Source organism: Dipodomys spectabilis, unplaced genomic scaffold (genome assembly GCF_019054845.1).
Source record: "Dipodomys spectabilis isolate Male_0828 unplaced genomic scaffold, ASM1905484v1 ptg000067l, whole genome shotgun sequence".
NCBI classification, from domain to species: Eukaryota; Metazoa; Chordata; class Mammalia; order Rodentia; family Heteromyidae; genus Dipodomys; species Dipodomys spectabilis.
Window position 1 is genome coordinate 35,356 of NW_024870744.1, and position 26,406 is coordinate 61,761.

The 26,406-nt window shown below is 42.0% G+C and overlaps 1 protein-coding gene across 4 annotated transcripts in view; it reads left to right on the top strand.

The window, feature by feature from the left end:
* The window catches only part of LOC122108922 (GTPase-activating protein and VPS9 domain-containing protein 1), a 65,848-nt gene that overhangs the window by 33,985 nt on the left and 5,457 nt on the right, over positions 1 to 26,406 (top strand). For 3 of the 4 annotated variants that reach the window (XM_042680968.1, XM_042680970.1, XM_042680972.1), the window contains 9 exons: positions 581 to 668; positions 1,528 to 1,608; positions 7,083 to 7,205; positions 9,480 to 9,609; positions 10,786 to 10,895; positions 11,163 to 11,322; positions 12,364 to 12,551; positions 22,714 to 22,927; positions 25,441 to 25,513. In XM_042680968.1, the coding sequence (XP_042536902.1) occupies positions 581 to 668; positions 1,528 to 1,608; positions 7,083 to 7,205; positions 9,480 to 9,609; positions 10,786 to 10,895; positions 11,163 to 11,322; positions 12,364 to 12,551; positions 22,714 to 22,927; positions 25,441 to 25,513 (1,167 nt within the window). The remainder of the gene's footprint in view (positions 1 to 580; positions 669 to 1,527; positions 1,609 to 7,082; positions 7,206 to 9,479; positions 9,610 to 10,785; positions 10,896 to 11,162; positions 11,323 to 12,363; positions 12,552 to 22,713; positions 22,928 to 25,440; positions 25,514 to 26,406) is intronic. The other variant, XM_042680971.1, reaches the window with a different exon arrangement.

Genomic DNA, 26,406 nt, shown 5'->3' on the forward strand with positions numbered 1-26,406 from the left:
CTCTGGGCCTGGGCACTGTCCCTCAACTCTTCAGCTCAAGGCTAGCACTCTACCACTTGAGCCACAGCACCACTTCCGGCTTTTATTCTTTTTGCTTATGTGGTGCTAGGGAATCGAACCAAGGGCCTCATGCATGCGAGGCAAGCACTCTACCACTGAGCCACCTTCCCAGCCCTTGGATTGACTTTTTGGGCTGAGTATCAAATCCAGAACTAATCACATATTCTGTTGCTGAGAACCAGCCGTAGCCTGTCTATAGGTATTTCTTGAGTGCCTTCTGTATGCCAGGCTCTGTAGTAAGCAGTGAAAAAGTGCCTCATTCAAACAGATAACAGTGCTGCCTGAAAGATATACTTCCATGTTTCAAAAGATACTTACACAGCAATAAGAATTTTTGTGGGCTGGAGATGTGGTTCAGTGATTGAACACTTGCCTGCATACATAAGGTACTGAGACAAAAAATGTTTTGCTTTAAGGTAAATAGGAATGGTTTTTGTATTTAACAGACTTACCAAAATCCTTTTCATAGCAATTTATCCTGCTGCTCAACTCCAAATAAAGCATCAAACTTTTTCTACAGACTGAAGAACGCAAAGATAGCGATGATGAGAAATCAGACAGGAACAGACCTTGGTGGAGAAAACGTTTTGTTTCAGCCATGCCTAAAGGTAATTTTGTAAAATTTTAAGAGTGTTATTTAGTAAACAAAATGCCCCAAATCTCATTGAGAACTTCAGTATCTCAACTCTGTGAGGTATACTGGGCCTAAGTTTCTAGCTGGTTTGAGAGTATAGAAAATAATTTCACCTAGGAGAATGCTAGGCTTTAGAAATATTCTTTTTTGGTTTCATAAATGGAAGTCATGCCGGTCACTTGTTTAAATGCCATTAAAATAGACAGGACTTTTGTCGTATTATTGCAGAAAAATAGATACTGTTGTTAATGTCACATTGAAAGTTCATACTTTACACTGCTGGACTAGATTTAAGCTCTTATGTCTATGTTTATTGAAAATGTTTACACCCTGCATTTTAGTGTCTAGTTTGGAAGGTACAAAATTGTTTGCTTATTTGGTGAAAACTGTGGCATCATTTGAGTTGGCAAAAGCCTCTTTTTTTTTTTTTTTAAAGTAGTGATCACCTCAAAGCTAGGAATTTCTTCCACAGGCCTCTCCCTACTCAGGAGCTGAGGAGAGCTGCTTCCACACCATGCTCAAGCCCACTTGGTGGGGAGGAGCAAACAAGGCAGGCATTTTGAATGTTCTGTCTTTGACAAGAGGCATTGATTTTGTATAGTTTCAGTGGATCTCCACTAAATCATTCTTCCTATGGCAGGTGACTCCAAAACTATTCTAAAAGCTTCTTGAAAAGCTTCAATGCTCTTTTAAGAATGAATATTAGTCCACACTTGGGATTTCTTAGCTTTTGAACTTTTCAACCTCTTCGCTTAGAAATGTTGGCACACCAGTTAACTTCCAAGTAGTGCAGTATGTTATATGTCACACTACTGACTTTATTTAATTTCCAGCTCCTATACCATTTAGAAAGAAAGAAAAACAAGAAAAAGACAAAGATGATCTGGGGCCTGACAGATTCTCAACACTCACAGGTTTGTAGACCATGGACTTCCTGGCTCCTTCATTCCCAGAGCACATATTTCATAACACTTTTTCTTGGGTGCCATAGCGTTGCCTCTTTAGAAGAATGTGTCTGTGTGTGTTTCACGGTGGGGAGGATGTTCTCCGTAGCTCTGTGGTTTCTAGCTAGTGGCCACTGTGAATCTCAGTGTGCTCTTACTGCAGACCGCCACCACCATCCTCATCCTCATTATCATAACTGTTGATGATCCTGGCCTCTAGACATACCTTGCAGCTCACCATCTAGTGGATGATGCCATGGTGCCTTTTAGGAGAGTGGTGACGGTTCTAGTGCTGTGCATGCTGTATCTCTGGGCTGATTAAGTACTTTTTCTAACATCAATCACAGAATTCTAGTTACTCTCATCTATTTTTTGTTCTTGTTATTCAGATCACAATCAAATGCTGTTTTACTTAATCATTTCCTTTTTTATGGTAAAGTATTTGGTCAAACTATTATAATTGCTAACCATTATAATAAAAGTTTAAAACTTGACTAATTTTTTTACAGCTTGAACATTGCAACATTGCTGTCTGGTCCAAGAAAAATAAAATTAGGGATTAGATTAAGTTCTTTATTTGGCATTTGTATTTCTGCAGCTTCTTTTTTGACACATTATGGTGAGCACCTTAAAAGAGTTTAAGAGGGTAGGGATAATGACTCAACACTGAGTGTGAGCTAAATATTGTTTCTCAGACACTGTAGGTCCTCTAGAGGGCAGTTTATTTTCTCATATCTGTTCCTTTTTCTTTTTCTTTTCTTTTTTTTTTTTTTTTGTCAGTCATGGGGCTTGAACTCTGGGTCTGGGCGCTGTCCCTCAGCTCTTCAGCTCAAGGCGAGCTCTCGGTTTTCTGGTGGTTAATGGGAGATAAAAGTCTCACGATCTTTCCTGCCTGGACTGGCTTTGAACCATGATCCTCAGATCTCAGCATCCTGAGTAGATAGGATTACAGGTGTGAGCCACTGGCGCCTGGCTCTCCTTCCTATTTTGATTTTAAAGTATGTTTTCCTCCCATCCTCTAAGTTGAAAATGAAGGTCTTAAATTATAAAATAGAATAGATTTTAAAATAATAGTCTGTTCAAAGTAGTCAGAACAGAACAGGTACCATCATTTTACTGCATATTGTCATGTCAGTCATACCTACAGGCCCTGGCATATGCATCCCTACTCCCTCTAGTACAGTAACTTCTCTGGAATAAAGGATTTTGAGCAGCAGGTGCATGTACAGGGTAAGGTGCTCTCTGCTGAAAGCAACATAACCTGCCCTGTTTTGTGTCAGATTATACTGACTCATGCCAGGCACTGTTAGGTGTTGTGGGTAGTAAGTAAATCACATATGTCCTGTATTAGGCAGGACTGTCCAGTCTGGTTAGGGAGTATGAGAAAGATGTTGCCGCTTTGCTAGGGTATGTATGTATCCTTTCCATATTCCTGGTTTCATGTGTTAGAAGAATACCAGAATATAAAACTTTAAATTCCTTGGGTAAAATTGCTTTTAAGTTAATAGCTTTTGGAGAAGTGGTAACATTAATTGGGTCTTTGAGCCATACATTTTTCTTGATTCTTGGTGTCAAGTCTAGAAGTTAAGTTGAAAGGTTAACTTTTTTTCATAGTATAATTCATTTTCTTTTCTTTTCTTTCCTTTCTTTCTTTCTTTTTCTTTTTTTTTTTGTCAGTCCTGGGCCTTCAGCTCAGGGCACTGAGCTCTGGATCCTGGCTGAGCTTCTTTTGCTCAAGGCTAGCACTCTACCACTTGAGCCACAGTTCTACTTATGGCTTTTACTGTGTATGTGGTACTGGGCTTCATGCATGCTAGGCAAGCACTCTACCACTAAAGCCATATTCCCAGCCTAATTCGTTTTCTTTATGTAGATTCCCTGGTAAAAATTTTTGCCCAGGGGCTGGGAAGTTGGCTCAGTGGTAGAGTGCTTGCCTCGCATGCATGAGGTCCTGGGTTCGATTCCTCAGTACTACATAAGCAGAAAAAAAGGCCGAAAGTGGCACTGTGGCTCAAGTGTTAGAGCGCTAGCCTTGAGCTGAATAGCTGAGGGACAGTGCCCAGCTCAGGGTTTAGACCCCACGACCCGACCCAAAAAAAAAAAGAAAAGAAAAAAATTTTTTTTTTTTGCCCAGTCCTAATTAATGACCCGGTGAAAGCTGCCAGTAAAGCACTGAGGTATGCCTCGGCACTAGTGCTCACACCTATAATCCTAGCTACACAGGAGACGAGTTCTGAGGTCCCAGTTTGAAGACAGCCCAGGGAGAAAAGTATGTGAGACTCTTATCTCCATTTAAACACCAAAAATCCAAAAGTAGAACGGTAACTCAAGTGGAAGTTTATCACTCTTGAGTGAAAAAGCCAAGTGAGAGTGGGAAGCCTTGAGGTCAAACCCCAGGACTGCTGAAGGAATAAATAAAGGTTATTATCAAATGAGTTTTTCTTTTCTTTTTCTTTTTTTTTTTTTTGTCTGTCGTGGGGCCTGAACACGGCCTGGGCGCTGTCCCTCAGCTCTTCAGCTCAAGGCTAGCACTCTACCACTTGAGCCACAGTGCCACTTCTGGCTTTTTTTTTTCTGCTTATGTGGTGCTGAGGAATCAAACCCAGGGCCTTATGCAGGCAAGGCAAGCGCTCTACCACTGAGCCACCTTCCCAGCTCAAGTGAATTTTTCATGGTCTCCAGCAGTCATTCAGTATTTGTACAATGTAGTTTTTCCGTGGTTGACTCTCAATTATACAACTTTTATTCTTTTAACATACATTACTTTTTAAACCTCTTCCAACTTCTACTAGGGCTTAAACTCAGACCTGGGAGCTGTCCCTGAGCTTCTTTTGCTCAAAGGTAGCGCTGTGACACTTTGAGCTACACAGCTCAACATCCAGTTGTTTTTCTTTCTTAATTTTTTTCTCTTTTTTTGGTGGGGGCGGTGCAGGGAGATAGTTAATTGGAGATAAGAATCTCACGTGCTTTTCTGCCCAGGCTGGCTTTGAACCACAATCCTCAGATCTCAGCCTTCTGAGTAGCTAGGATTGTAGGCGTGAATTATCGATGCCTAGTGGCTTTAAATCATTTTTATTAGTTATTTACGATGAAAATAATGTGCTCATAGCTAGCTAGCTAGTTAGGTCTATCTGTATGTGTATATGTACACACACACACACACACACACACACACACACACACACACACACACACACACACACACACACACACACAGATATCCCTGTGGTGCTAGGGATTGAACCCAGGCCTTCATACATACTAGGTAAATAATCTATCACTAAGCCCCATGTAGCCAATACTAACTGAAAATAATGTGCTCATAGCTACCTAGCTAGGTAGGTCTATATGCACACACACACACACACACACACACACACACACACACACACACACACACACACACACACACACACACACACACACACACACACACACATCCCTGTGGTGCTAGGGATTGAACCCAGGCCTTCATACATGCTAGGTAAATAATCTATCACTATGCCCTATGTAGCCAGTACTAACCTGAATACTATATTGCAGGTTTTATTTTAATTGTTTTCCTGGGTTAAAAATGTTAAGAATTGTGCTAATGGTAATAAGCAACATTGTAGTTCTTACTTAGCCAAATTTCATATGTCCCCTTTTCAGAGTCTTCATAATACTCTAAAGCTATAACCAAAAAGTACTCCAAAATGAGGTTCTATAATGATACTTTTTTTTTCAGTTTACATCTTGGAAAAGTTGATTAGGAATCTATTATCTTGAATTCAAATATTATAGCAGAATATTACTTTGGAAATCCTATCTGTAACAATACAATTTTACAAAGACATGAATACTATTTGGTGGAATTAAAAGAAAAGCCTGTGAATAGGCTGCTTCATTTCTCTATGCCTTGATTTTCTCTGGTATAAAATAGCCTGATACTAGTTCCTCTCATAAGGTTGTTTAGTGATTGAGATAGTCCACATAAAGTGCTTACAGTTCCTAGCATGTGGCTAATGCTCAATCAATGTTGGCTTCTGCTTATTTAACTGCTATTTATATGCATGCACACACACTGTGTATTTAATGGTTTTGATGTGATTTTAGAAATTTTTTACAAATTGGATTCTAACAGAATATAGACATATGGTTGGTTACCAGTTGGCCTACCTCTATCCCAGGAGTTTATCCAGGGCCTTACATGTATTAGGCAAAGTGCTCTACCAGTGACCTATATCATTCTAGCCCTTGATTTTTTGAGACGGGGTCTTGCGAGGTAGCCCAGGTTGTACTTGAACTCTCGGGCTTCCTACCTCTACTTCCCAGTTGCTGGTATTATGGGTGTGTGCAGTAGCACACCTAATGCTAGAATGTCATTGTTTTAGTCTGCTTTTGTTAACAGGGTAGAAGCCCTATGTAAACAGAGACACATTTGTGATGTGATAAACTTCTTTTTGTGAAGCCCAGGTAACATCCCAATATGCCCAGAATGCCTAGATCCTCTAGCAGTGCCTCTGACTGTTGCAGGTTGCTGCACAGACATGCTGAGATCTACAGAGCAAGAATATGAGGCTCTGTAGCTTTCAAATGTGGCGTAGAGAGAAACAGAGAGAGAGAGTGAGAGTCATGAGGAAAGAATAGAGAATGACACTTCTTTCATCACGAAGAAGCAGCTTGAGTTTAAATAGTCCTTTTTTTTTTTTGGTCAGTCGTGGGGCTTGAACTCTGGGCTTGGGCGCTGTCCCTGAGCTCTTCAGCTCAAGGCTAGCACTCTACTACTTGAGCTACAGCGCCACTTCTGGTTTTCTAGTGATTTATTGGAGATAAGAGTCTCACAGTCTTTCCTGCCCAGGCTGGCTTGAACCGCGATCCTCAGATCTCAGCCTCCTGAGTAGCTAGGATTACAGGTGTGTGCCACCGGCGCCCCGCCTAAATAGTCCTTTCTTTTACTCTGTCATAGAGATGTTTTAAGTCTGTACATAAAATTCTATTGTTGGACCGGGCATAGTGGCACATGCCTGGAATCCTGGCACCCAGGTGGCTGAGGCAGGAGAATCACAAGTTCAAGACCAGCCTGGACTATATATAGTAAGACTCCCTTTCTAAAACAAAGCACTGTTGGAAGTTCTGTTATTATGAATGTCTAATAACAGTGACTGACATTATTAAGCACCTTAGAAACCCATCATCCATTCAGTCTGCACTGAACTTGACACTGTCATGCAGAATTCCGGTGATGATGATAAGGTGAAATGATCCCTCCGGTTTCCTGCTTTAGCAAGGCTCTTAGACCTAGATGTGGCAGCTGCATGGTGCCTTGTAACACTGAGATATGTGCTCTTTTTAAGTTCTTACCTCCTAATCCGCCTTTGGGATTTATGCTACTGGTATCATACTAACAACAGAATTGGAACAAGCCCAGGGAGCTAATTCTCATACTCTCCTTTCCCCTGCAGATGATCCCAGCCCTAGGCTCAGTGCACAAGCTCAGGTTGCTGAAGACATTCTGGACAAGTACCGGAATGCCATTAAACGGAGCAGCCCCAGTGAAGGAGCAATGGCAAACTATGAAAGTACAGGTGATCACTAATATTTAAATTGTAACCTTTTTATCTAGTGGTAAAGAGTCTAGTTTCAGTAGCTTTTAAAATGAATCACTATAGGGAATCAGTATACTATTTCAGAATTACAGATGTAACTTAATCAGACAAATAATGTCCATGAAGCTGTACACCCCCAGATAACCCAGATGCACAGATGTCTTAGCATTGTCATCCTTGAAGGCTGGGGTGACATCAGTAGGATTTGGCATGTGCTTTATTAAGAAGTGTTCTTTTTTTTTTGGCCAGTCTTGGGGCTTGAACTCAGGGTCTGGGTACTGTCCCTGAGCTTCTTTTGTTCAAGGCTAGCATACTACCACTTGAGCCACAGCTCCATTTCTGGCTTTTTTTTTTTTTTTTTTCTGTTTATGTGGTACTGAGGAATTGAACCCACGGCCTCATGCATCAAGACAAGCACTCTACCATTAAACCATATTCCGAGCCCCTAAGAAGTGTTCTTTTATCCACTTCACTGATGAGAGGTCACAGACACTTAGGATAGGTTATACATTGTTTTTATAGGATTCTGTTCTCCTCATAGTGGAATACTAGTAAAGTCCTCAAGATAAACTAAACAAAAGCAAAAGTATATAAATACATAAGTAGCATTTTGCATGTGTGTGTGTGTATAATTGTGTGTGTATGTGTGTTTGTATGTATGCTTGTTGAAGAATCTTTTGAAAACATCTCTCATAAACTGGTAACATGACCTGGTTGTGAACAGAACTCCTGTGAGGGAAGAAGAGAAGTTATGCTTCTTTTGTTTTGAAAAGTGTTCAAATGACAAAAAGTTGAAAGAATTGTGTAGTGAAGGCTCATGTTCTCTATACTTGGACTACTTGTTTTAATGTTTTGTTACATTTTTCTCCCTATTCTTTTTTTCCTGAAACATTTTTCTCCTAAGAATAAGGATATTTTACTAAATGAATCCAATATCTTTGTTTACATTCAGAAACTTTTTACTTCTTTTGACATTATATGTATGACCTTGTTTTAACTGACTAATTAAATACATAACAGCTATGGGAAGTGTAGTAGCGCCCTTGATGTTTGTAAGGTGCTCCCTGGTTTATTTGTGGGGGTGGCAGGAGGACTCTGCTAGGAGTTTGGGATGCTTGAGTTCTGCATCTACCTCAGCCCAGCTGATGACCAACCAAGATACCAGAGGAAGGGACTTTTTTTTTTTTTTTTTTTTTTTGTCGGTCGTGGGGCTTGAATTCTGGGCCTGGGCGCTGTCCCTCAACTCTTCAGCTCAAGGCGAGTGCTCTACCACTTGAGCTACAGTGCCACTTCCGGTTTTCTGGTGGTTTATTGGAGATAGGAATCTCACGGTCTCTCCTGCCCGGGCTGGCTTTGAACCGCGATCCTCAGATCTCAGCCTCCTGAGTAGCTAGGATTACAGGCGTGAGCCACCAGCGCCCGGCAAGGGATTTTTTTTGACTAGGAGTTTCTAAAAAAAGGTATTATTTAGTAAAATGTTTTTTGAGGCTCTTGTGGTTCAATTATTCTGTTTTGCTTTGTTTTGTTTTTGGGTCCGGTCGTGGGGCTTGAACTCTGGGCCTGGGCGCTGTCCCTCAGCTCTTCAGCTCAAGGCTAGAGCTAGCTCTACTACTTGAGCCACAGCGCCACTTCCGGCTTTTTTCTTTTTTGCTTATGTGGTGCTGGGGAATTGAACCCAGGGCCTCATGCATGCAAGGCAAGCGCTCTACTACTGAGCCACCATCCCAGCCCAGTTCAATTATTCTGATTACAGAATATTAACTAATTTTACTTAGTCTTTTACTGCTTTAGTTTGCGGTTTAAAAAAAAAAAGTCTTTCTTTTTTCCAGCATTTTCTCTCAATGCATTGCTCTTGATAACCTGGTTAAGTATGGGAGTTTATCTTTCTCCATATTTTTCATCCAGAGTCTTATTGTGAGAAAATGCTATTACAGCCAGGCACTGGTGGCTCACACCTGTAATCCTAGCTACTCATGAGGCTAAGATCTGAGGATCATAGTTCAAAGCCAGTCTGGGCAGGAAAGTCCATGAAACTCATCTCCAATAAACCACCCAGAAAACTGCAAGTGGCACTGTGACTCAAGTGGTAGAGTACTAGCCTTGAGCTGAAGAGCTGAGGGACAGTGTCCAGGCCCAGAGTTCAAGCCCCACAACCAACAACAATAAAAAAATGTTATTACAGTTGTCTTGCTCTGAGTTCTTCTGGAACCACATTAACCTGTTCATCATCATCTTGGGGATGGGTTTACTTAGAGGTCTTGGCTGATGGTGAAAGTGCACATGATTCTCCTCGTGATGAAACTCTACAGAACATCTCAGCTGATGATCTCCCTGACTCTGCCAGCCAAGCAGCCCACCCTCAGGACTCAGCTTTCTCCTACAGGTATTACATTTGTTTGCAGGGTTTGTATTAAATCACCATTTCATTCAAGTTAAGTGACTCATTAAGTCACTTAATAGTATGAAACAGAAAAGAGTGAAGTGCTGCTTGTAAGAAGACTTAGCTTTATTTGTAGATGTCAGACATCCTAGAGCATTAATTCAGGGATTAAAAAACAACACCTAATATATGTCCATGAGCCACATATGTAAATTTAAATGCAACAGGCTGCAGTGCCTCTGCCTCTGCCCGTGTAAGGTACATCAGGGAGGACACAGGAAGCAAGGACTTGGCCTGCAGGGGTCCTGCCACAGGGACACAGCCACTGTCCCAGTAAACCTGCTGGAGCTCTCTTCATGCCTTCCTCATACCAGGCCATGCCTGTATTTCTTTCCCTCCCTCCCCCCTTCTCCCCCCTCGTGTCTCTCTCTCTCTCTCTCTCTCTCTCTCTCTCTCTCTCTCTCTCTCTCTCTCTCTCTCATGTCCTGGGGCTTGAACTCAGGGCCTAGGCACTGTCCCTAAGCTTCTTCTGCTCAAAGCTAGCACTCTACCACTTGAGCCACAGTTTGAGCCACTACTTTCAGCTTTTTCTGTTTATGTGATACTGAGGAATCAAACGCAGGGCTTCATGTATACTAGGCAAGCATTCTACTACTAAGCCACATTCCCAGCCCAAAAAAAGTTAGTTGGTTTTTTTTTGTTGTTGTTGTTTATTGTTGGTCATGAAGTTTGAACTTAGGACCTGGGAGCAGTCTCTGAACGTTTTTGCTCAAGGCAAGCGCTCTACTGCTTTGAGCCACAGCTCTACTTCCAGTATTTGAATGGTTAATTGGAGATAAGAATCTCAGGGGAACTTTTCTCCCCCAGCTGGCTTCAAATTACGTCCCTCAGATCTCAGCTTCCTGAGTAGCTAGGATTAGAGGCATGAGCTATGGCGCAGGTCAGGCTTACCTTTTTTAAAATGATTATTTGAAAATTTTGAGTCCTGAAGCAACACTTATGAATTTATTTATTAAACAATCAAAAATGTGACCGTTTTGACTGAAGATATAGCCCAGTGGTAGAGCATATGCCTTAGTAAAATGTGCTACTTCTAGGCTTAACCTCTAGTACCACTATAGGAAAAAAATGTTACTATTCTGGATAAAGTAATAAATCCAATCTGTACTTATTCTTCAGAGATGCAAAAAAGAAACTGAGGCTTGCTCTTTGCTCTGCGGACTCTGTCGCCTTCCCAGTGCTAACTCATTCAACAAGGAATGGATTGCCAGATCATACAGACCCAGAAGGTAAGTTGCTATGGATAGCTTAGCTTTTCCTGAAGATACAGCTTTAACCATATGAAGCTGCCAATATCTAGCTGTTCAACGTCATACATTTGTTTTAGGTTGCATAAGGGCACTTTGAGTAATGATAGTTTGTATTTTCTAGATGTGAGTAGTTCTGATGATACATAGTATAGTAGAATTGACATCCCAGATGCTCAGAGGCTGCTGATGGCTATGTAAACCCATGGAAATTCTCAGTAATAACAGAAGCCTTGTTTTTGTATTTAGACAATGAAATTGTATGCTTCTTAAAAGTCCAAATAGCCGAAGCAATCAATTTACAAGACAAGAATTTAATGGCTCAACTTCAGGAAACCATGCGCTGCGTGTGCCGCTTTGATAACAGGACTTGCAGGAAGCTGCTGGCGTCCATCGCCGAGGACTACAGGTGAGCCCTGACCATTCAGCTTGGGGACCTGACTTGTAGCTGCAAGCGTTTTCTTTTTGGTCCTTATTTCAGAAATGAATCTGGACTTACTACAAAGTAGGTGGCTATATTTACCTGAATGTAAACAAGCAGTTTTTAGTGACAGAGAAGTGAGGCCAGGATAACTAGATTATCACTTTCCTGTTTCAGAAGTGTTGGGACAGATTCCTTTAGTGGACCAGAGAAGCAGGAATGGCCTGGGAATTGTTAACCTTTTCTGGCTTCCAGGCCCTTGCTAATGGTTATGAGAAAAAGTATAACTGGGGTAGTTAGACCATATACAGAGCCTCCAAGGATAGGGGAACAAGCTTTCTAATATTTGTTATATTTATGCTACAAGCAAATAATTAATGGAGGGTGCTTAATGGCTTGTATGTAATTTTCACTTTTTGGTACTTTTAGTCTTCTGTAATAGTCAATTTCCTGTTAAGTAGGAGGTCCTTCAGCATGGAAACCAGGTTCCCATTTGAAATGGACCAAGTATGTGAAGGGACTTAGAAACATTTAGTGAGTTAGGTAGCTAAATGTTCAACCTAATGAAGTTAGTCAGAAATAAGCACCAAAGGTTCTGTCTCTTGAGCTGACAACAGTCCCCACATGACTTGTCTACAGCTGGACGGATATGCCAGTTTGTAAAACCAAAGTTTATTTTATTTTATTTATTTATTTAGTCAGTCATGGGGCTTGAACTCTGGGTCTGGGCACCGTCCCTGAGCTTTTCAGCTCAAGGCAAGCACTCTACCACTTGAGCCACAGTGCCACTTCTGGTTTTCTGGTGGTTTATTGGAGATAAGAGTCTCAGGGGCTTTCCTACCCAGGCTGGCTTTGAACTGTGATCCTTATATCTCAGCCTCCTGAGTATCTAGGATTATAGGTGTGAGCCACTGGCACCCAACTAAAAGCAAAGTTTATAAAGTAATTTAATTTTTTAAAACAGGATGCTCAACCTCTGTTAGTGCTTCTATATACATCTGCTCTCCTACAAAGCATTTCTCTTTTTAGGAAAAGAGCCCCGTACATCGCTTATCTCACACGCTGTCGACAAGGACTACAGACCACACAGGCTCACCTGGAAAGGCTCTTGCAAAGGGTTTTGCGGGACAAAGAGGTGGCTAATCGGTATTTTACCACTGTTTGTGTGAGATTATTGCTTGAGAGCAAAGAAAAGAAGATCAGAGAATTCATTCAAGGTAATTGATTGCTTTTAGACAAGAGCTGGAGTTGTGGCTCAGGCCCTGAATTCAAACCCCAATACTGCCGCCCCCCAGAAAAAAAGGAAAAGTATTGGGAGAAAAAAATACTTTGAATGAAGCATCTCTTCAATCATGTATTATTGGAAAGACTGGACAATTTTCTTTTCTTTTGCTTTGTTTTGTTAGTTTGTGTAAGTACCCATTTGTCTTAGAACAGTTTTTTATACTCAATTCTTTTTTTTTTTTGTCAGTCATGGGGCTTGAACTTAGGGCCTGGGTGCTATCCCTAAGCTCTTTTGCTTAAGGCAAAGGTAGAGCCATAGCTCCACTTCCTGTTTTCTGGTGGTTGAGAGTCCACAGCCTTTCCTGCCAAGGCTGGCTTTGAACTGTAATCCTCAGATAACAGTAAAGTTCCCAGCCTCTGGAGAAGCTAGGATTACAGGCATGGGCCACCAGCACCCCACTAATACCCAGTTCTTTTATAGATTCTTATTAGTAAATTTTAAAGTTGGGTGTGATATCCCCACACATGGGAGACTGAGTCACACTGGGTAGCTGAGTCACCCAGCTTGGGTGGGGTATATGGCAAGATCATTTCTCAAAAAACAAGGCTTAATTATTAGTTTATATCTTGTTTATTTTTAACAGTACTGGAGTAAAAACTTAAGTCCTCATACTTGCTGTAAAGGTGCTCACCACTTGAGCCATATTCCCGGCCCTTTTTTGCTCTAGTTAGTTTTTTTTTTTTTTTTTTTTTTTTTTTTTACATTTTATTTTTATTATAAAAATGATATACAGAGAGGTTATGTTACATAAGTCAGGTAATGAGTACATTTCTTTCTTCCCTCACTCTCTCCCAGTTTTTCCCTCTTGTCCCCATCAACAATGTAATTTCAAATTTTATCAGTGGTACCTAGTTATATGAATCAGAAACTCAGAGGTCATTTTTCAATTCTCTTCCCCTCTCTCATCAGAAGTAGTAAAATAGCTAACAGTTATTGAATGGTTATTGTTTGTATATATAGCATTTTATTTCATTAAATTCTCATGGCAGTCCAGAAGTAGTTTTTTTTTTTTTTTCCATTTTACAGATGATGAAAACTAGTTTTTCTTTTTGGTCGGTTGTGGAGCTTGAACTCTGGGCTTGGGCGGTGTCCTTGTGCACTTCAGCTCCAGGCTAGCGCTCTACCGCTTGATCTACAGCGCCACTTCCGGTTTTCTTTTTTTTTTTTTTTTTTTTTTTTTTTTATTGTAAAGCTACTTTACAGAGGGTCACAGTTACATGAGTGAGGTTATGAGTACACTTCCTCTTGAACATTGTTACCCCCTCCATTGTTTTCCCCCTACCATCCCCTCCCTCCCTCCCTTCCCCGAGGTTCTTTTTTTTTTTTTTTTTTTTTTTTTTGATTGTGATTAAATGCTTACATAATTTCAAAGTCACAAGTTCATTCTAACTTCCCTGGAGCAAATTGTCTACCACAGTCTGTAATATATAACAGTGTTCACATGTTATATACCATATTTGTGATCAGCAGCATGAGGATATTTAGTAGTGGTTCAACCAGATGAGCGGGAGTTCTTTGTTTCTTAAGTCCTGTTAGTTTTGTCGTATCACTAACCTTTTGGATTTAGCATCCACTTATGAGGGAGACCATGTACCGTTTGTCTCTTCGTTCTTGGCTTACCTCGCTCAACATGATTCCTTCTAGCTCCATCCATTTCCCTGCAAATGCCATTATTTTGTCATTTCTAATGGCTGCATAATATTCCATTGTGTATAGATACCACAATTTTTGGATCCATTCATCTGTGGTGGGGCACCTAGGTTGTTTCCATATCCTAGCTATTGCGAACAGTGCTGCAATAAACATGGAGGTGCACGTGTCCTTGTATATTGGTTCCTGTTGTTCAGGGTAGATGCCTAGAAGTGGTATGACTGGGTCGTAAGGGAGGTCAATCTTTAGCTTTCTAAGGACCCTCCAGACTGCTTTCCAAAGTGGTTGTATAAGTGTACATTCCCACCAGCAGTGTAATAGGGTTCCTCTTTCTCCACATCCCCTCCAGCATTTGTCGTTGGCTGATTTGTGGATGTGGGACATTCTGACTGGGGTAAGGTGGTATCTCAGGGTTGTCTTTATTTGCATTTCCTTCACCATCAGGGATGATGAACATTTCCTCATGTGTTTCTTTGCCATTTTTATTTCTTCATTTGAGAAGTCCCTCTTTAGTTCCCTTGCCCATTTAGTAATTGGTTTGTTAGGTTTGGGAGGGATTAGTTTCTTGAGTTCCCTGTATATACAGGATGTTAACCCCTTGTCTGATATATTGCTGGTAAATATTTTTTCCCAATTAGTTGGTTGTCTTTCTAGCTTAGTTGCGATAGATTTAGCTGTGCAGAAGCTTTTTATTTTAAGGTAGTCCCATTTGTCGAGTCTCTCTCCAACTTGTTGTGACCCTGGGACTCTGTTCAGGAAGTTCCTTCCTGTGCCTATTAGTTCAAGTGTCTCTCCTACTCTGTCCTGCAGTAGTTTCAGAGATTCAGGTTTAATGTTAAGGTCTTTAATCCATTTTGAGTTGATGTTGGTGCATGGTGATAGGCTGGGGTCCACTTTTAGTTTTCTGCATGTGGCTGCCCAGTTTTCCCAGCACCAGCGGTTGAAGAGGCTGTGTTTCTTCCATTGTATGTCTTTGGCTCCTTTGTCGAATATCAGCTGGCTGTAGGCCTGTGGATTTATATCTGGATCTTCTATTCTGTTCCATTGGTCTTCGGGTCTGTTTTTGTGCCAGTACCATGCTGTCTTTGTGATTATAGCTCTGTAGTAGAGTTTGAAGTTCGGCATGGATAGCCCTCCCATATTGTCTTTATCCCCTAGAATTGTTTTGGCTATTCTAGGTCTTTTGTTGTTCCATATAAATTTTTGGACTGTTTTCTGTATTTCAGTGATGTACGTCATTGGGATTTTAATAGGAATTGCATTGAATTTGTATATTAATTTTGGAAGTATCACCATCTTTACTATATTAAGTCGGCCTATCCAGGAGCATGGGAGGTCTTTCCATTTCCTAGTGTCTTCTGCAATTTCTTTCTTTAACTTTTTATAGTTCTCATTAAATAGTTCTTTTACATCTTTGGTTAGGTTAATTCCTAAATATTTTATTTTTTGGGAGGTTATTGTGAATGGGGTTGCTCCCTTTATTTCCCTCTCTTCCTGTGCGTTATCAGTGTATAGGAAGGCAACTGATTTTTGTGGGTTTATTTTGTATCCTGCTATTTTGCCGAAGTGACTTATGATTTCTAAAAGTTTGGGGATGGAGTTTTTGGGATCGTGGAGGTATAGTATCATGTCGTCTGCAAAAAGGGATAGTTTCACTTCTTCTTTCCCTATGCGGATCCCTTTAATGTCTTTTTCTTGCCTTATTGCCCTGGCTAAGGGTTCTAGGACTATGTTGAAGAGGAGTGGAGACAGTGGACATCCTTGCCTTGTTCCTGTTTTTAGGAGGATTGGTTGTAGCTTTTCCCCATTAAGTATAATATTGGCTATTGGTCTGTCATAATTGGCTTTTATTGTTTTTAGAAATGTTCCTTCTATTCCTATTTTCTCCAGAGCTTTTAGCATGAATGAATGTTGAATTTTATCAAAGGCCTTTTCTGCATCTGTGGCGATAATCATGTGATTCTTGACCTTGGCTCTGTTGATATGCTGGATTACATTTATTGACTTACGTATGTTAAACCATCCCTGTGTCTCTGGGATGAAGCCTACCTGATCATAGTGTATTATTTTTTTTATGTGTTTCTGGATTCTGTTAGCTAGAATCTTGTTAAGGATCTTTGCATCTGTGTTCATCAAGGAGATTGGCCTGTAATTCTCCTTTTTGGTTGGGTCTTTGCCTGGTTTGGGGATGAGTGTGATATTGGCTTCGTAGAATGAGTTTGGGATAGCTCCCTCCTTCTCTGTTTCTCTGAAGAGCTTGAGGAGTATGGGTATTAGTTCTTCTTTAAAGGTCTTATAGAATTCTGCTGTGAATCCATCTGGTCCTGGGCTTTTTTTTGTTGGAAGACTTTTGATAGCTTCCTGTATCTCATTATAGGATATTGGCTTATTTAATTGGTTAACTTCTTCTTTGCTCAGTTTGGGTAACTTGTATTTCTCTAAAAATGCATCCATTTCCGCCAGATTTTCTTCCTTTAGAGAGTATAGCTTTTGAAAGTAGTCTGTTAGAATTGTTTGGATATCTTGGGTACGTGTTGTGATGTTTCCCGTGGCATCCCTAATCCTATTAATATGGGTTTCCTCTCTTCTTTTTTTAATTAATCTTGCCAACGGGCCATCAATTTTGTTTATTTTTTCAAAGAACCAGCTTTTTGTTTGGTTTATTTTGGTTATGGTTTTCTGATTTTCTAATTGGTTAATCTCTGCTCTCAATTTGGTTATCTGGCTTCGTCTAGTAGCTTTAGGTCCCATTTTTTCTTGTTTTTCTAGCTGTTTTAGTTGCAACATGAGATTATTTACTTGGTCTGTCTCCATTCTCTTGATGTGGGCACTGAGGGCAATAAATTTGCCCCTCAGGACTGCTTTTGCTGTGTCCCACAAGTTTCTTTGTGAGGTGTTTTCATTTTCATTGAGTTCTAGGAAATGCTTTATTTCTTCTCTGATCTCTTCTGTTACCCAGGCCTTGTTAAGGAGTGTGCTGTTCAATTTCCATGTATTAGAGAAATTTCTGCGGTATGCTTTGTTATTGAGAGCTAGCTTGATTCCACTGTGGTCAGATAGGATACAGGGGATTATGTCGATCCCTTTGTATTTGCTTAAGTTCCTTGAATGAACTATGATATGGTCTATTTTGGAGAAAGTTCCATGAGCTGCTGAGAAGAATGTGTACTGTGTTGTTTTAGGGTGAAATACTCGGTAGATGTCAGTTAATTCCGCTTGAAGTATGGCCTCACTTAATTCGGTAGCTTCTTTGCCAATCCTCTGGTTGGTAGACCTGTCCTTTGGTGAGAGTGGCGTGTTAAAGTCTCCTAGTATTATCGTATTGGGATCTATTTTATTCTGTAAGTTTGAGAGCATTTGTTTAACATATCTGGGTGCACCGATATTTGGGGCATATAAGTTGATGATGGTTATATCCTCCTCTTGGATTGTTCCCTTTATTAATATGTAATGTCCGTCCTTGTCTTTCTGTACTGATTTTAATGAAAAGTTTATTTTGTCAGATATCAGGATAGCTACACCTGCTTTCTTATTGGGGGAATTTGATTGGTAGATCCTTTTCCACCCCTTCACTCTGAGTTTGTTTGTATGTTTGGCTGAGAGGTGGGTCTCCTGAAGGCAACAGATGGATGGGTCTTGTTTTCTGATCCAGTCCTCAGTTCGTTTTCTTTTAATTGGCGAATTCAGCCCATTTATATTAAGAGAAAGTATAGAGAGATGCATTGTTGTCCCTGCCATTCCGTTTTCCTAAGTTTTTCTTCTTTCCTTTCCTCCTGTGCTTGCTCAGTTAGACTTTGAGTAATGCCTGTTTGGGGCAGGTCCCAGTTCCTGGTTGCTTTCTTCAGGTTGTGTCCCCCCTCTTAGAATTCTTTGTAATGCTGGCTTAATGTTTATGTATTCATTTAGTTTTTCTTTGCTATTAAAAGTTTTCAGTTCTCCATCGAATGTGAATGCTAGCTTTGCCGGGTATATCAGTCTGGGTTGGCAGTTATTGGCTCTCAGGGCTCGTATGGTGCTTTCCCAGGCTTTTCTTGCATTCATTGTTTGTGTGGAGAGATCTGCAGTGATTCTAATTTTTTTCCCGTTGTAGTATAGCTCCTTCTTCATTTTTGCTGCATGCAGGATTGTTTCCTTATTATTCAGATCCATCATTGTTACTATTATGTGCCTAGAAGTGTTTCTCCTGGGATCTTGCTTGTTGGGTGTTCGATAAGCTTTTGTGATGTAGTTAAGATGGTCGTTTTTGAGGTGGGGAAAATTTTCATTGACTATCTTGTTAAATAGGTGTTGCATTCCCTTGCTCTGGAATTCCTCACCTTCGTCCACTCCGATTATGCGAAGGTTAAATTTTTTAGCATTATCTGCTTGCTCTTGAATTTCCCTTTGGTTTAATTTGAGTGCTTTTTCCATATCTGTCACTTTTTGGTCCAGTTGGTGTATTCTGTCTTCTGTATCTGACACTCTACCTTCCATTTCATTCACTCTGTTGACCGTGGCTTCTATTGTGGTTTGCATGATGGAAATGGATCCCTTTATGGATTCAATGTTGGTTCTCAGAGTACTGATCTCACCTCTCAATGAGGTGATATCAGTATGCATTACCTCTAATTTGGCGTTTATCTCACTTCTTACTGAGGTTTGTGCAGCTTCTATTTTTGCATCCAATTTTTGTTTGATATCCTGTATATCTTTTGATAGTTCATCCTTGTGCTCTTTCAATTTCTGATCCATTTCTCGCTTTATTTCTTGAGTCATTGCCTCCAGCAACCCTTGGATGTAGTTTTTGTCTTCCATTCCTGCTTTGCTCCCACTGGGGCTCTCCCCTGCGTGGCTGCTGGCTTTTGAGGTGAGCTTGCTGTCCTGGGTAGTGGTAAACCTTGTGATTTTTCTCTGTGATTTTCGCATGGGGGTTCAGGAGACTGCTCTTCAATCTTGTTTTGGTGTGTCTGTCTTTGCTTGGTTGCTGATTCTCTATTGGTAGAGAGAGTCTGTGTCTGATCTGGATTCTGTTGGGAGCCTATTTCCAGCTGCTATTCACTTAGGATTCTCAGCTCTCTGCTGTAGCAATTCCCGCCTTTGGAAGGGTTGAGCAGCCTAGACTGCTTGTGTTTGCTCCTGCGGGTGCTCTTGGGAAGATCAGATGCTCTGGATGCACTCTCCCAAATACTGGAGTCTGCTATGGGCTCCTGATGTGTTTTTGTTTGTTTTGGGCTGGTTGTGGGCTTGAACTCTAGGTTTGGGTGCTGTCCCTCAGCTCTTCAGCTCAGGGCTGGCACCCTACCATTTGAGCCACAGCCCCACTTCTGACCCTTTTTGCTTTGTTCTGGCGCCGGTCCCCTGGCCTGGTTCCGGCCCCAGCCTGGAGCGCGCTCGTTAGGCCTGTGCTAATGTGTATACCACCTTGGTTATGCAGCCTGGAGGACACAGATCAAATTTCTTCTACTGTTGGTAGTCTTGACCCAGGGGCACTGTTCCTGGCTTGAGCATTTAAGCTCCCTTCCCGGGGCGCTCTTGCTCTGGCCTGGCCAGCAGAGTGTGCTCCACCGGCTGGTGGGGCTCTCGAACAGTTCCCAGTTTTAGTGGGTCCTGTGGTCCGGGTGTTGGGGTAGGGAGTCTAGGTCAGGGTCTGGGGATTCCCTCCAGCTCTGGTCTCCCTTGATGGATTCCCTGTCCCCTGATGGGTACTCACCCTGTAGGTCGTCAGTTGTTGTTGCAGTCCGTCAGTTGTTGTTGCAGTCCGAGTTCAGTTGGGGTGGTTGCGGGCTGGGTTGGGCGGCCCCCCGCCGGGTCGTTGCGATCGCGACAGGTCCCTTTGTGGCGCTGCTGGTGCCGGGCGGCTTTGGCGGGATGGAGCCTCTCCGCTCCGGTGGAGAGTGATGGGTGGGGTGGGATCCTCCTGGAGACTCCCGGCTGGTAGGTTTCTCTGTTCCTGGCGATCCGCTGTTCTGCAATCAGGTACCTGGTGATCTGCAAGCAGCCCCCTGTGTCTCTGTGGCTCCGGCAGCCCCTGCCGGGCCGGCTGGCCGGCGGCTTGGCGCACTGCCGCGCGGCCAGTAAAGGTTGGGGGAGGGGTCTTCGCTCTTCTCTGTTCTGAAATTCTTCTTTTCCTCTCTTTCTTTTTTTGTTATTTTCCACCTCTGGTTTTTCTCTGAGTGTTCGTCTTTTTGTTGTTGTCGGTCTCTTGGGGAGATTAAAGGTTGGAACTCGAACTCTCTTTTTGGTTGGAGAGAGCTGTGGCGTTTCCCTACTGCCCCGTCGCCATCTTCCCACTCTCTCTAGTTAGTTTTTGGATAAGGTTTTTCACGTTTTGCCCCTGGGGCTAGCCTTCTCCCATAATCCTTTTGCCTAAAGCCTCCCATATAACTTGGAATCCAGGCATACACAGTATATTTTTTTGAGATGAGCCCCAGCTGCCCTTGCACCTACCATCCAAGTAGCTAGGATTATAGGTGTGAGCTACTGTACCGACCCCTGGAAATCATTAAAGTTTGATGCCAAATCTCTAATAATTTTCTTTTTTTTTTCATGGATTGAATATTATAATTTATCATAAAAACTAAAGAGTTAAAAAAAATTTTTTTGGTTGGTTGTGGGGCCTGTACTCTGAGCCTGGGTGCTATCCCTCAACAATTCAGCTCAAGGCCAGAGGTCTACACTTGAGCCACAGCATCACTTCTGGCTTTTTCTGCTTATGTGGTGCTGAGGAATTGAACCCAGGGCCTCATGTATACAAGGCAAGCACTCTACCACTGCACCACCTTCCTAACCCCAAGAGTTACTTTTTTTTTTGGGGGGGGGTCCAGTCCTGGGGCCTGAACTCTGGGCCTGGGTGCTGTCCCTCAGCTCTTCAGCTCAAGGCTAGCGCTCTGCCACTTGAGCCACAGCGCTACTTCCGGCTTTTTTCTTTTTGCTTATGTGGTGCTGAGGAATCGAACCCAGGGCCTCATGCATACAAGGCAAGCGCTCTACCACTGAGCCACCTTCCCAGCCCCAAGAGTTAAGTTTTTTGATTCATAGATTCTTTTGTTTTTTGTTTCTTTGAGACATGGTCTCGCCTTATAACACTAGCTGGCCTAGAGTTCAATGTAGCCTAGCTTGGAACGGGCCTCAAGCTTTTTATGTGTATGCCAGTTCTAGGACTTGAACTCAGAGCCTGAGCACTATCCCTGAATTTTTTGCTTAAGGCTAGTGCTCTACCACTTAAGCCACAGTTTCACCGCCATTTAGTAGAGATAAAGAATCTCACACTTTCCTGCCTGGGCTGGTTTTGAACTATGATAGTTAAGACTCAGCCTCCTGAGTAGCTAGGATTTCAGGTGTGAGCCACCAGCTCCCAGCCAGCCTCAAACTTTTTTTTTTTTTGGTCTGGTTGTGGGGCCTGAACTCTGAGCCTGGGCGCTGTCCCTGAGCAATTCAGCTCAAGGTTAGCGCTCTACCACTTGAGCCACAGCGCCACTTCCAGCTTTTTTGTTTTTGCTTATGTGGTGCTGAGGAATCAAACCCAGGGCCTCAGGCATGCAAGGCAAGCGCTCTACCACGGAGCCACCTTCCCAGCCCTATAGCCTCAAACTTTTGATCCTTCTGCTTTAAATTCTGAGAGCTAGGATTACAGGTGTAAGTCACCATGTCCAGTCTGAAACTGTACAATTTCTAAAACAATAGATCTTTTTATAATATAGCTTTGAACTTAAATACTTGTATATTTTTTACTTTCTCTTCTTTTTAATGATATAGCTGCATATTCTTCTAAACTACACTCACTCTTGGCTTTAGGGTCTTGGTGTCTGCCCCATTAGCAACTGAAATAATCTGTATAGAGTAGTCTCCTTTTATTTACTAGAGGTAAATAAAGATGCTCCTACTCAAGACGATCCTACTCCCCGGTGGATGCCGGACACTTCATATGCTTATATTTACACTGATTAGGGAGATGGCTACTAAGTGACTCATGAGCAGTAGCATATATTGAGTGGATGCACTGAACAGAGAGGACTCCCTTTCTGGGCTAGATGGAGCAGAGGCTTATAAATTTCTTTATGTTACTCACAAAAATATGCAGTTTAAAACTTATGAATTGCTTATTTCTAGACTTTTCTGTTTAATACTTTCATGTCAAGGTTAAGTGAAGCTAGGAAACAAAACAGGATGGGGGGACTACAATAATTCCTCTTTTACATTTTCATGGTGTGTATGTATTTTTAGGGGATAAGGGGGCCTGGTCTTGGGGCTTGAACTCAGGACCTGGGCTCTGTCCCTGAGCCTCTGTGCTCAAGGCAAGAGCTCTACCACTTGAGCCACAGCTCCACTTCCAGGATTTTGTGTTTACGTGGTACTGAGGAATTGAACCCAGGGGATCAAAATTGAACCCAGTGTATGCTAGGCAAGTACCACTAAGCCACATTCCCAGCCATCATGGTATATTTCAAAAATATTTTTCATTGGAGACTTTCAGAAACTCACAGCAGCTGATGATAAAACTGCTCAAGTAGAAGATTTTCTGCAGTTCCTTTACGGTGCAATGGCTCAGGATGTCATCTGGCAAAATGCCAGTGAAGAACAGCTTCAGGATGCTCAGTTGGCTATCGAACGAAGTGTGATGAACCGGATTTTCAAGCTTGCTTTCTATCCTAATCAGGATGGGGACATACTTCGTGACCAGTGAGTACTTTGTGTTGAACTACATAGATGTATGGGTAGCCCTGCATTTGAGGCAAGCTATGCCTGTGTTTTGATATCTGACAGTAAAGAGAAATAGCTCAGTTACTAGTTTTCACTCATCAGAGTTGCACTGTCAAGAATAATACCTCATTTTCAGAGATGTCAGACTGAAATGTTTTTGATTGAATCAGGGTCTTGAGCCACACCTTCAGTCCTTTTGATTTTAGCTTATATTTCAGAAAGGCTTTTATACTTTTACTCAGGCTGGCCTTGGACTATACTCTTCTTACATATACTACCACATTTGGCTCTTTTTGTGTGTGCCAATCCTGAGACTTGAACTTAGGGCTAGGCACTGTCTCTGAGCCTCTATGTTCAAAGCTAGCACTCTACCACTTGAGCCACAGTGCCACTTCTGTGAGATAAGGAGTCTCACAGCCTTTTGTGCCAAGGCTGGCTTTGAACTGTGATCCTCCGATCTCAGCCTCCTGAGTAGCTAGTAGCTAGGATTACAAGTGTGAGCCTCTGGCTCCCTGCTTGGTCCCTTTCTTTAGTACCATCTGTCACTTGTTGAGTCATACTTCTCAGCCTTGCAGAATTGACATTTGGAGCCAGGTGCTTCTTTGCTGTGGGGTATTGTTCTGTACAATGTTTTGTTTTGTTTTTTCCAGGATTATGATCTTTTTTTAATAAGGTTTTTATTATGAAAATACTGTACAGAGGGGTTACAGTTATATGAGCAAGGTAATGAGTATATTTCTTATCAAGCATTGTTGCCTCCTCCTTTGTTTTTCCCCTATCATCCCTTTCCTCCCACCTCCACAACTACACTCCCCTCCCCCACCCCCAGTTCTGTACAGTGTTTAGCAGATTCTGTCCCGTTCTTGATGACAGGTTTGTGTGATCATTTGGTAAGTTTCATCATTTTCTACCCTCCACGAGAGAGGAAATGATACTTTTATTCATGATGTCAGTGTCATAGTACATATGCTTATATAATATTTAATGGAATTGTTACTTATTTGAATATCAACAGATATGTGGAATTGTATAGTCTGTGAGTTATGTATTAATAAAGCTACTTTAAAAAGTAATCCTAGGGGGTAGGGATATAGCTTGTGGTAGAGAACAAAAAGACCCTGAGGTTAGCCCCCGGTATTTTAATGAGTTTAATGAGTAGTCATTTCAGAAAAATAGTCTGGAATAGTAACATTGGTTATTTTGGGGTATTGAGAGTATAGATGAGATACACAGTTTTTCTGAGCACTGTTTCTGTTTCAGTTAAAGTTGTTAGCATGCTTCCCAGTACTAACAGTGGCTTGCTTCATCCAGTGACTCTTGAGGCTCATTAAGTAAGACCTCAAGGGAAATTACTAAGTGATTTATATGTTTGTTTGTTCTTTTTTTTAACTGATTTTTGTTCTTCTTTTTGGTTCTGCTGGGTATGGAACTCAGGGCCTCACACATCTAGACAACTGCTGTCCTACTGTGCCATACCCCAGCCCTACAGAAATTTTAGGAGGTTTGGGATCACTGCAACATGCCTTCTTAGGTGTGCACAGCCTTCCAGGCTGTTCGTTCACTCAGGTCTGTTTCTCTAGAGCATCAGGCACGGGATAAGGAGTTGGGAATTTAGTGCAGAGAGTACTTTCTTTCTGCCCATTTCTCTATGGCATTTCTACAGCCTTAACAGAGTGTCTATCAAGAGCAAACCAAGTGTCTGCATAGAGCACTGGAAGCCAACAAGCATAGTTTGGCCCCTTTTCAACTGAGGCAGTTCCTTACCTTTTTAATCCTAATTATCTCATCTACAAAATGAGGGGTTGGACAATGATAGAGTTCCTTCTATAGGTAAAATCTCAAGTCCTCTTGCTTTCCTCTCACGTTTGCCTTTCCCCTCACTACTGTTGTCTCCTGAGTGGTATGTCCTCACTGGGGGCCATCCCAACCCAGGAGAGGAGAGCAGCGCCCCCTCAGCTCACTCAGCATTTCTAAGATACAGGAAGGATCTCACTGTATAGACCAGTCTGACCTTGAGTTTGGGATTCTCCTCCTCAGCCTTCTGAATGTTGGGATTACATGTACCAGCATGCCTAGATAAATAATAAGGTGGGTTTTTGTTTTGCTTTAACAGGAAAGAATGCGGTTAAGAGAGGGTCTTAGGGGCTGGGAAGATGGCTCAGTGGTAGAGCACTTGCCTTGCATGCCTGAGGCCCTGGGTTCGATTCCTCAGCACCACATAAGCAAAAAGAAAAAAGCCAGAAGTGGCGCTGTGGCTCAAGTGGTAGAGCTCTAGCCTTGAGCTGAAGAGCTGAGGGACAGCGCCCAGGCCCAGAGTTCAGGCCCCACGACCGGACCCAAAAAAAAAAAAAAAGAGAGGGTCTTAGATGTAATTATAATCTATATCTAGAAATGTCTAAAATGTGTTAACTGGTTTCAAAAATGTCAATTATGACTATGTATCTTTGTTTTCTGAAATGTGTATTTACATTTACATTTTGGGGGTTTTTCAGGGTTCTTCATGAACATATCCAGAGATTGTCCAAAGTGGTAACTGCAAACCACAGAGCTCTTCAGATACCAGAGGTAAAGTGGGTTTATGTGGTGCGGGCTGCAGGAATATTACATTCATGCTTTGTTAGAGAACTAGAGTTCAGTAAAACAGAAAATCCCAATTGCACAAGATGTTGTTCGCTGTTGTAACTGGTTTTTTTTTGTTGGTTTTTTTTTTTTTTTTTTTTGGGTCCAATCATGGGGCCTGAACTCTGGGCCTGGGCGCTGTCCCTCAACTCTTCAGCTCAAGGCTAGCGCTCTACCACTTGAGCCACAGCGCCACTTCCGGCTTTTTTCTTTTTGCTTATGTGGTGCTGAGGAATCGAACCCAGGGCCTCAGGCATGCAAGGCAAGCACTTTACCACTGAGCCATCTTCCCAGCCCTGTTGTAACTGTTTTGGTCCTGAAGGTGCTTCTCACCTGGCACAGAAAGGGTCCGTAGTGATAGAGAGGAAAGGGAGCCAACAGGAGAGCCCCTTCCTAGAGACACTCAATGCCCAGGCAGAGATGTAGTCTTCAACTCATGGGTGGGCAGTGTTCTGCCTGCACTTTTCAGAAGGTGCCCATTCCCTGGAGCTACTTCACCAGTCCTGTTTGTGTTGGCTGATTGGTTTATTTATTTATTATTTATGTTGGATGACTGGCATATGCCACTGCTTCTAGCCATTGGTGGAGATGGAGCCTCAGGTATTAGCTGTCCTATTTTAAGTAGGGGTTGGTAATTTTTCAAAGGGGATGGGAACTGTTATTCTAGTCTAGAAACAGTCCAGTCTGACATGGCTTTGGATTACATTTTAGTAATTGATTTTTTTTTTTTTTTTTGAGGATGTGGTATTGGGTTTGAACTTGGGGCTGTTGTATTTGCTAGTCTGGTGTGATACCATTCAGCTATACTTCCATCCTTGCCTGCCTGCTTGCCTGCCTGC